Below are 11,119 nucleotides of genomic sequence, written 5' to 3'. Positions count from 1 at the left end.
ATTTCGGCCCCCTCTTTGCACTTATAGTCTCTCCCTCCCCCCCAGAAACAGCTGGAATTGGGACAGGCGATGAAACCAGCCCCTGGTACTAGACAAGGAGAAGAAAGGCTTGGCTAGGTTGGGCTGGTAACCCTGTCTAGGGAGGCCCGAAGCCGGCCCCCTTAGCCCCCGCCGCCAACCCCCTCCTTTTTCCCTCCCCCAACCCCATGTTTCTGGAACACGACCACGATCTGTCCAGCAGAACCAAGCAGGACTATCCAGGAGCCCTGGAGTCTCAGAACAACCTGCTCCACAGATCCAGGACAGCCAGGCCGAGGTAAGCCGGCCCCGTGGCCTCCCCTGGGACCTTGTTCAACCCAAATGCCGAGCCCTAGGAAGCGCAGCAGCCCCCTACCCCCTCCCCATAATCCCAAACAAATTCGGAGCTGAATCCTAAACCCGACTTCGCCATATTGTTGTCTGCAGCAGGGACATTTAAGCCTAAAGTGAGGAAAAACCGAACCCCATCAAGCGTCAAACTGCAAACCACCATTTCTATTACCCGGCAAGGATCCCCGCGCCCGACCCAGCCCCGTCCCTCTTGGCCCCTGCCCCACTCGGGTCCCAATCCAACCCGGCCTGGTGCTATCCAACCCGCCCCCCAAGATTTTCCAGCTGGGGAGCTCCCAACCAGTCCCCGGCCTCTCGCTACCACTCTAGGGGAATCGAGAACCCCCGAAAGACAGCAAACAAGAGAGCTAAAGACCCAGAGAAAGGAAGAAGGAAATCTCGTTTTCCGTTAAAAAAAAAAAAAATCATAAAGTCAACGCGGTTCACAGCGCCTCTTTACCTTACCTTCCCGAAGCCTGGCCCTGCGTCTCTCCCAAGCGGCGCAAACTGCTGCGGACTTAACGTAAAAATAATGAGCAATATTATCACAGAAATAAGGAGAGAAAATAAAGATTCGAGGAAATCACCGTTAGCTTCGTGAAGGCGAGAGGAGGGACCGGAAAATCGGTGTTTTGGGGGCGGATGTTTTTTCATCAGACTGTATTATCCTGATGCAATAAAGCCGGGTGATAATGTAATTTAAAAATATATATGTCCAAGCAAATCGCGCCGCAGAAAATGACAAGCGCATTAAGCATTCTAATTCAAGCCGGCTCCACCTACCAGGCAGGCCTCCTAATTAATGAGGCCCCAACTTAGAGTCGGCTGCAGAGAGAGAGAGAGAGAGAGAGAGAGAGAGAGAGAGAGAGAGAGAGAGAGAGAGAGAGAGAGAGAGAGAGAGAGAGAGAGAGAGAGAGAGAGAGGGAGAGGTGGGGGAGGAGTGAAGGAGAGGGGGAGAGGAGAGGGAGAGGAGAGGGAGAGGGAAAGAGAAGAGGGAGAGGGATTGAGGAGAGAAAGGGAATAGAGAGGAAGAGGAAAAGAGAGAGAGAGAGAGAGAGAGAGAGAGAGAGAGAGAGAGAGAGAGAGAGAGAGAGAGAGAGAGAGAGAGAGAGAGAGAGAGAGAGAGAGAGAGAGAGAGAAGAAAAGAGAAGAGAGAAGAAGAGAAGTGTCATTGCGGATAATTGATTACCTCCCAATCAACGATAACTTGTTAGCAATAGTCAATTGCTCCGTCTCTCCGCCTCTTCTCGCAGTCCTGGGTTTGCGCTTTCGCCTCGGCTCCTCCAACCCCTAGCCGCTAGGACCAGGGGCCAGGGGCCGCGGAGACATCTGACACCTTTAAATAGCACGGAGGAAGACGAAACTGGAGTCCGGCACGCAGTGTCCCCGCTTCGGCCCGGGACTGCGGGAAGCCCCGGCGGCGCCCGCGCGCCCCCTCCCTACGACCTCTTCCCGGGGCCCTGGGCAGCTCTGTCGGCCGCCGCGGTAACCTTGCGCTCAAGCCGCTCTCCCCTCCCCCAGCGAGCCGGGCTGCTCTTCAAGGACCCCGGTGCCCTCCACTCCCATCCCCCACCTCCGTGTCTGGAGTTGTCGCCCGGGCTGGAACTTTTCCCCCGCTCGCTGCGGTTCGGGTGGCGGGCGGCGGGTTTGGCAGCGGCTCCCGCGAGCGCCCTTAGCCGGAACCTCACCCGGCTCCGGCCCCCGAGCCCAGCATGACTTCCAAAGAAGAAGGAAAAGCGTCGTCCGGGGAGGAGCGGCGCCGTAGCCCCCTGGACCACCTGCCACCTCCAGCCAACTCCAATAAGCCACTCACTCCTTTCAGCATCGAGGACATTCTTAACAAGCCGTCGGTTCGGAGAAGTTACTCGCTGTGCGGAGCGGCGCACCTGCTTTCCGCAGCCGACAAGCACTCCCCCGGCAGCCTGCCTCTGGCTGGCCGGGCCCTACTCTCGCAGACTTCACCTCTCTGTGCGTTGGAGGAACTAGCCAGCAAGACCTTTAAGGGCCTGGAGGTCAGCGTCCTACAGGCAGCCGAAGGTAGGATCCACTGCCGGTCCCGGGCTCAGCCAGTCCTTCCCTAGCCTGCCCTGCAGCTAGGCTGTGCGAAGCTCTGACTTCTTCACCATCCCGTGCTGGTCCAGGCCCTCTTTCTAGTCCCCCTTTCTTTCTCCCTCCTGCCCGGCTCTGGTCTGAGGTCTGGACCGGCTACTACTGAGCCAGGTCAGATGTAGATGGAGCTACATAGTTCACTACTTCTTCCCTCAAAGCGGGTAGTTACAAGTTGGATAGGTTTGGGGTTGGTTGGTGGTGCCACTGGACCCGAAACTCCCACGCTGTCCTACCCGGGTGCCTCTGCTTAGAGCGCTATTTATTCCCAAGTGTCCCATGCTCAGCAGGGCCAGGGAAACCACGTACTCTTTCGGTTCTATGGGGCCAGGGGCGCGGGAGCCGGTGTTGCCGAAGATCTTGGGCCCAGGCCTCCCTGGATCGGGTCGGGAAGAAATTAGGGGAGTTCTCTCCATCCAAGGGGGGTAAGGGCTGAGGACATGACAGAAAGGGTGCCTTTTTCCTATTTCCTAGCCGACCTTTTCCATTTCCACTCCCAAACTGTTTATGGTCTCCTTACAGGCCGCGACGGGATGACCATCTTCGGGCAGCGGCAGACACCTAAGAAGCGGCGGAAGTCGCGCACAGCGTTCACCAACCACCAGATCTACGAACTGGAGAAGCGTTTCCTTTACCAGAAGTATCTGTCCCCCGCCGACCGCGACCAGATCGCTCAGCAGCTGGGCCTCACCAATGCGCAGGTCATCACCTGGTTCCAGAATCGCCGCGCCAAGCTCAAGCGAGACCTGGAGGAGATGAAGGCCGACGTGGAGTCCGCCAAGAAACTGGGGCCCAGCTCGCAGGTGGACATCGTGGCTCTGGCCGAGCTAGAGCAGAACTCGGAGGCTGGCGGAGGGCGGCCCAAGTCCCGGCCCAACTCACCTGTCCTGTCGGCCGGCCCCCCTCAGGCCCCTGGAGCGGGCCACCTTCAGCTTTCCCCCGCCTCTCCCCTCACGGACCAGCCGGCCAGTAGCCAGGACTGCTCGGAGGACGAAGAAGATGTAGAGATCGACGTGGACGACTGAGTCCGGGGTGGGGTGGGGTGGGAGCTGAGCGTCCCTTGTCCTCTCCAAATACAAGAGACCCCCCCCACCAACTCATCTCCTTCCCGAATGACTTTGTCCTCTCTGAGCTCCTCTGACCATGATGGGAGCTAAGATCCCCGTTCTTTTCTTCCTTTCCATCTTCCTTTCCTCCTGCCCATTCCCTGCCCCTACTGAACTATCTTTCCCATCCCTTCACCCGCCCGGACTGTAGGCCCCAGGGAGCCCGGGCTGGTCCCTACCCCTCCGCAGCCTGGCCCGGCCTGGCTCCTTCCTATCTAAGCAATAAACCCCGAGACAGCCGCCCGGCCCCAGCTATGGACCGGACCGACTGCCCGGGGCCTGGACACCAGGACCCGCGCCGGCGCTGCCGCTGTCCAGGCCGCAGTTGTCTCCTCTGCTCTACTCCGAAGACCCGGGCTGCGGGTCAGAGGGTACCCCGGAATGGTGCAATTCTGTATGGCTTCTGTATAAATATTTAAACGTATATATTGGGGAGGGAGGTTTCTTATCCTTTATTCCCCATTTTTTTCTTGGAGGTTTCAATTTTTTAAAAACGTCTTCAGAAGTCCTGTGTCTGACAAACGAAAAACAAAACGGAGAATTTAAACGAGAGCGACAGAGGGAGCAGGAGTGAAGGGACCCGGGCCGTCGCTCCCTTCCTCCCACCTCTTCCCGGGGTACCCGGGACATCTCAGCCTGACTTTATTTAGGCGGAAGATCCAAATTTGCCTTTTTGATTTTTCCTTGCATGTGGTGCCTGTGCCCGGAGCAGGGCCCTTCCCTGCGGGCGATCGGGGTATTTCTTTCCTCCTTTGAAATGTTCCTTTCTTTTTTTCGCGCGGGGAAGGGGTGGGGGGAAATGGGGTCCGACCTGCAAGTTGAAAATCGATCCGTTCTTTTCCTAGCGAGTAGAGGTTTGTTTCCGATGCAATTTCTGCCTCACGTTACCGATTAAAGCTATTTTTACCATTCCCGCTGTGCTCCTGCTGTACTTGAGAAGCCGCTCCGCGTTTCCCTGGGAGGGCGGCGGCCCGGGGCTGGGAGCGGTGAAAACGAACACAAATTACCCAGAGCTCTGGAATGATTTTTTTTTTTTAAACTTTTAAAAATTGTTTTGCATGTGACAGACAGAGACCAGGTAAATCCCAACCTCCCTCCCGGGGCAATTGCGTTGTTGCACTGTTGCTATGGTCCTATTCTTGGCCCCATTTGGACAGAAATGGTTCAGTTTCCGGTGCGAATTTTGCGTTCTGTCCGGATTCTGCCCACGGCCTGTGCTTCCCATAAATAAAATATTTGCCCTTGACTAAACTCCACGATGATTGTGTTTAACTGAGGCACCCGACCTCGGGTGCCAGAGACTCGAGCGTCCGCAAAGTCCTTTAGTGGTTCCTCTTGGCCATGCCTCAGTTCCCCCAATCTCTATCCATCCTTCCCGCCCTTCAATGGGAGCCACGAATTCTCCGATCCTATGGGAAGTGCTTCCTCTATTTTTCGTACTTCATACTGGTCTCTCCTAAATGGAGAATTTGAGGGTGTTAAAAATAGGGGAAGATTTAGAGAGAAGGAAAAGAAAAAAGACTGTTTTGAAAACGATTGAACCGAGCTATGTGAGCAGCCGGGCTTCGCCAGTTCCGGGTAAAAATAAACGGGGCTCCTATGCTTGCGCAGTTACAAACGTGTGTATGTGGGGGTTGAGGGGAAGAGGACCTAGGTACTGAGTGTATAAAGAAATACCTGAGTGTGGGAAATAACCCCGAGGGCTGTTTGTGAATATATGTGTGTCAATTCAATGTGATCTTCTGTGTTTTGGAGGAAAGAAACCTGCGTTTCCCGTGAGTCCCGGTAAATGTGCAAATCTTCCCCTCAGCCCTTCCTTTCGGCTGCCTTATGGATGGGGTTCGGTGCTTGAAAGACAAGAACTGAAACCATTGTCTATTTGGATTGGCAAGACAGAGAGGACTGGAAGGCGCTCTTCAAAATGTTCACGGCTGCGGTCCCCACGCATGGGTCTGGAGCTCGAGTGAAGGCACTACCATTGTTAATAGTGTTCGCAATGGCTCTGCGTGAGGACTAGTCAGCCTAATGCTGCTGTTCTCAGGAGCCACATTCACTTCCTGGGAATCCCGCGGTATTGTGGTACCTTATGGGGAGGCTGAGGGAACAGTAGGCAGAAGAGAAGGATAAATCGGATATTTTCCCCGTTGCTCTTCCATCTTTATTCCGTAAGATTGTTTAGCTGGGTGGGTTTTTTGTTTTTGTTTTTGTTTTTGTTTTTTCCAGGGGGGGGGGTAGGGAAGGGTGTGTCTTGCCCCTGCCTGAGTCCCTGGTCTTGGTCCCTGTACTGTGCTCCCAGCCCAGGCCTGTTGCCGCTGCCCAAGTTCTGCACCTCCCGTCGGGTTCTCGGCTTCCATCCTTGGTCCCGGCCCTTCCGGGTCCAGGCCTCAGCTTTGGACCAGCTTAGCTCCCATTCTTTGAGAAAGTGGTGTGAGAAACGTCCATCTGCTACTAGGGGCTGGGGTGGGGGGCGCGGGGAACTATCGAGATCGGGAACTAGGACTTTTCGGGGAGGAGAGAGACAGAGAGACAGAGAGAGACAGAGATAGAGACACGGGGTAGGGGGTGGGGGGAGCGCTGCCAGCCAGGCCGGCCTGGAGTTGGGGCCAGTTTCTCTGGGGCGACATAAATCGCTGCGCTCTTTCAGGATGGATGGGGCTGTAATTTTGAGCGTAAAGCATGAAACCCGGGGACAAATGGGCCCAGGGCCGCTGCTGACAGGCGACAATAGCGCCGGCCCAGCCCCCCGCCGCTCCCCGTGCGGAGACGGCCGCGGCCTCCGCAGCCGAGAGCGCGCGAGCTCTGGCGACCATATGGTTTTTGAATTTTCTTCACAATTTCCAGACAATTTGATGGATTAGGTCCCCCCTCCTTCCCCGTGCGCGCCTTCCCTGCACAAAGGCGGCGACGGGACCGCGGCGCTGCCGTCACCCGGGCATCTGGGCCGCCATGTGGCCCCCCCCCAGCCCGCCCCCACCCCCGCCCAGTTCCCCACTCCTGCCGCCGGACAAGTCTATGAATCACAATGAAACGGCCCGGCCCGCTCCCAGTGTCCCCACGCGGCCCGGCCCCGCGGCGTGGGGGAGCTGAGCTCCCCTCCCAAGTCCGCTCCCCACCCCCCTCCCCGCGCCGGGGGAGGCTCCGCGCGGACTCCGGGCCGCCGCTCCCGCTCCGGTCCTTGAGGGCGCGGAGCTAAGCAGGCGGATCGGAGCTGAGGAGAAACGGGGCCATTTATCCGCCCGTCTAGTTAAAGCGCGTTATTTGTTTGCTTCTCCGGCCTCTCCCCTCCCTCCCCCGCCCTCTCTCCCCCCTCCTTTCCCCTCCCCTCCCCTCCCCCTTCTCCTTTTATTCTTTTGTCTCTAAATGGATTTAATGAGCTTGAAAAAGATGACAATTGAATATAACAGAGAAATAAAAAATAACAAGGGAGGGAGAAAGGGAGGGTGGATTGAAGGAAGGATATCAGGAAGGAGGAAAGGAAGAGAAAAGATAAAAGAGGGAGGGAGGAAAAGAGAAGGAAAGACAAAATGAGGGAAAGGGGAATGAAGGGAAGAATGGAGGAAGAGAGGGAGGGAAAAGGAGGTGATGTGGAAGGAGAAAGCAGTGAAGTAATTAGAATATTCCCCAAGAAAACGAGACAATGTCCAACGGTATAATGAAACTTTACTTTTGCTTCCTGTATCCCCTCTTCCATTTCCCACACCCCAGGTTTCTGTCTCTGTACTCTGGGCAAGGTTGGACAAGTGACAGACCCATGGTGATCGTTGAAAATTATTTCCTCGCCCAACTTTCACCCGCTATCATACAGGGGGGTCTCTAGCTCAGCCACATTCCCTAAGGCTAGGCTGTTTCTGGATCGACAGGAGACCTGGATTGGGTAGTGGACTTGACTGTTGGGTGGTTAATTTCTGAGTAATAGAGGAAAGATCCAGGTTATTGGAGTAGACCTCATGGAAATAGTAGATCTTAGTCCTGTGGAGCAAAACAACAGAGAAGCCAGCGATTCAGGTTAACTTCCGGACCATCCTGCTGTATCTACAGGACTCCAAAGAGTTGAAGGGGAGAGTTGGTTCCTTTCTCATCCAGACAAGGCCTAGGGCACTTCTCTCATAAGCTGGATTCTCCAGTGGCACTCTGGGATGCTTGCCTCCATCTGACTGTGTCAGAATGTGAATGGGCTATGTGCTTTTATGTTGAATGTAGGGTCATTTCAGGAAGAAAAGCTCTGGTAGTTAGAGCTAGGATTAATAGTTAGTTACAGCTGGCACTTTGATGGGCACCCCCTTTCCAGTCCAGTTGTCCAACTCCCATATTCCTGTCCCAGTTTCTCACTATCGCTGTTGTCTCCCCTTATCCCGGACCTTGAATCTTTACTTCCTGGGGGGGGATGTCACTCCCTATGAATCTATTTTTAAAAGGAGGGGGGGACTGGCTTTAAGGTTGATCTGAAAAGGTACGGGGAAAATGAATTTGCTAGGCTCATTTACCTGTCTTTCCCTCCTTTCTACATCTATCCATTTCCCTTTCTATTTCATTGTCCTTTTCCTTCTTATACTTTCGTGGTCCACTTTGAGCCCAAAGAGTCATTGCTTCTAAGGCTTGGGTTGATTTTCCTCCTCCTCTTCCTTATCTTTTTTTCAGTCCACTTACAGTTTCTGCACTGTCCCAGTATCCCTTCCCTTCTTGATCATGTTCTGATTTTTTTTTCCATTTCCAGTCTTCTCCCCACTCCCACCTCTTCCACTACTTGCCCATCACTTCTCTCAGTCCAGCCTTTCAGATCCAGACCTCTGTCTATCTTGGTTCAGTCCATTTTCCATTCCCTGCTCTAGCCTCTGCTCGGATCCCTCCTTCTTTCCCTTCCTCAAGCCCGCCTCCCTTGGGCTTCTGCCTGGCCCGGCTCGGCCCACCCACCCCCCTTTAACCCCCTCCCCCAAGCCAGAACACAGAGGCAGCGCCAGGGTGAGGCCGGGAGGCGCAGTTCCTTATTTTACGAGGTGTCGGGCCGGTGTCAGACGTGGCAACGATAACTAATACTCCAGTCTGAGGGACCAGAACGTGGTAATTAATCCCAAAGACTTAAGTGTATTTTAGTTCAGGAGAAAAAAAATCACTAATTCAATCGTCCGGAAAATTGAAGTTTGATGCATGAGTCCCCCCTGAAAGGAAAGGGCCCCGGCTGCCGCCTTCCTGCCCGGCGTTCCCTGTCTTCTTGCAGAATGTTTCCCTTGCTCCTTTCGCCCCTTCGAATTCCGGGATGGAGGCCGCAGCCTGAGCCCACCCCCTTCCCCTCTTCTTTTAGGCTCCTTGGTGGGTTCTCCCGCGTGGCCCCCATTTTCCCACATCCGTTCCTTCACAGTTCCCCCACTTTTGATATCCTTCTTTTTTCCCAACCCATCCTGCCCCTTTAAAGTCTTTCCTCAATCCCATCCTGACTGCATCCTCCTTCGCCTAGTTCTTTCGTCCTTCACACCTGTCCTTCAACCTCCCCCAACCCCTTCTTCCCTCCCTCATACAGTCCTTCTCTGTCCCTCTTCTCCTCAACCCAGAGAGACCCTAATCCTTAAGGCAATGAATTTGCTCCTCTAAGCTGAATGCTTGTAGAGAATTTCTAGTCCCTCGTTGATACTCCGATCTGGGAGGGGAGAATAAGTGATAATCGAAAGCCCATTTTTCTTCCATCTTGAACTTCTTGGAGGGGAGGATTTGTTGGGAGGTCAGGAGGTTGGAGAATGTGTTTTGAGGGTGATTTGATAGCCACTCCTGGGGAATATAGTGATCACAGAGGCCCCTTCCATCTTCAGGAGATTCCAAAGAACTAAAAATCCCTTTTAAGGATGGAGTAGAATGGGGGTGAAGTCATTTGGGAAGGTGAAGGTGAGGAAGGCTCTTAGAAAATGAGTGACTGTAAGAAAGAGGAAATGTAGGTTGAAGGACAAGTCTGTAGCTGACAGTGGAAGCTAAACTCCTTAATTTTGAGGGGATCTATGTAGATCAGGATTTCAGTAGGTATAAGTGAATAGTATGTCAGTGAGCAGAGTACAGTTCGGAGCCAGTAAATAGGGGCATGATTTTCTGTGCTTTAGTGTTGTGACTTGAGTGGATGACAGCACCTTGATTGTGTGGCAGCTATGGTGGTGAAAAATGAATGGTCAGTCCTGAGAGGATTTGGGATCTAAGCGGTAAAAATATCACATAGTAGGGCTTCATAAACATTTAGCTACTCAACAGGTTTTATTAAAATCTTTGAGTAGGGACAGGCTTAGGAAATGCTGCAAGATCCTGGGCTTTCAGGCAAGGAAAATGGCTAATCTTTGAGTACCTGGGACCCCAGAATCTGAGTAGAAGGAAGGCTATTAAGGGAGTAGAGAGAAGGAATTATCACTTGGGTTTGGAAAATGAAAGATCTCTGTTGGGCTGTCCTTATTCTTGCTTTCCTTCTCAACATCCTATTTCTGAGCTATACCAATTTGGGTCCTCAACTGATGGGGGGAATGGGGTGGAGGGAGAATATATGGGCTCTAAATAGCCAGGGAAATAGCTTAAGGAATATATGTTGCTGGTTAATTCTTATTTGAATGTGTTTCAGTACAAGTGTAAACACAAATGAGAATATATAAGGGTGAATGACTTGTAAGCATGTGTGTGTCAGAGTATGTGTCAGCATGTGAGTGTGAGTGAATATGAGTCATCAGCCTGTGACTGTAAGCATGTGACTTGTGACTGTGTTTGTGCCAGAATAAGTGTGAGCTTAGTAGGTATATGAGATCTGAGTTGAATATGAAGATGAGTGTGGCATGTGAATGATTTCTACCTAGTGTGCTGGGGATGACTGCACATTGACTTGTTACTTGGGAATGAGTTTTGAAAGTGAGTGTGTTTAAGTACCTTTTTCAGATCAGAAAAACCTGGTGCTTTCTTGAGTCTGCATCTCATTCTAAGATATGAGTTCAAATCCAAGCTTTGCCAATTGCAACCTCCATAACCTTGAGAAGTCACTTAACCTTTATAGTTCCTTCTCTAGTAAAAGAGGGACTTTCACTGGATGGCCTTCCAACTCAAAATAAATAATCCTCTGATTTCTGAGCCCTCTGTGTCCTTAGTTTTTAGCCTCCCTAGCACTTTTTATCTCCCCAAGTCTCTTTTTTTTTTGTACTCACTTTAGTAATTCTTTATCTGTCTCTACATCTCTATATCTGTATCTATGTCACTCTATTTTCCATGACCTGTGTCACTAATGTCCTATTTTTTGTCTCTCCATCTCAGTGTCACTTTCCAATCTCCTTCATTTTTCTCAGAAAAATCTTTACATCCTACTCTGAACTGAAACATACTAAGGATCAAAGATCAGGGAAGTGTCTTAATAGAGTCCTGGGCAGGGAGTATCTCTTATACTGGGCCAAATAGAGTTCAGGGGAAAATTTTGAAGAGATGGCTGTTCTGTGTGTATTTTTTGTGCTTTTTCTTTGTGTATTTCTAAAGGAACGAATGTGTATGTCTATGCGTGAGTTTAATGATTTTGTTTTTTCTTTTTGTATGTG

At 52.3% G+C, this 11,119-nt stretch overlaps 1 protein-coding gene across 1 annotated transcript; it reads left to right on the top strand.

Moving 5' to 3' along the window:
* The first annotated feature begins 1,457 nt into the window (after window positions 1-1,457).
* LBX1 (ladybird homeobox 1) lies at window positions 1,458-4,611 on the top strand. Its single transcript, XM_074285230.1, has 2 exons — window positions 1,458-2,406; window positions 2,998-4,611. The coding sequence occupies exons 1-2, from the start codon at window positions 2,082-2,084 to the stop codon at window positions 3,498-3,500; spliced, it is 828 nt and encodes a 275-aa protein (XP_074141331.1). The 5' UTR covers window positions 1,458-2,081; the 3' UTR covers window positions 3,501-4,611.
* Window positions 4,612-11,119: the final 6,508 nt, after the last annotated feature.

Source organism: Sminthopsis crassicaudata, chromosome 2, assembly GCF_048593235.1.
Source record: "Sminthopsis crassicaudata isolate SCR6 chromosome 2, ASM4859323v1, whole genome shotgun sequence".
NCBI lineage: Eukaryota > Metazoa > Chordata > Mammalia > Dasyuromorphia > Dasyuridae > Sminthopsis > Sminthopsis crassicaudata.
The sequence above is the reverse complement of the archived record's forward strand: the minus strand, read 5'-3'. Positions and strand labels throughout refer to the sequence as shown.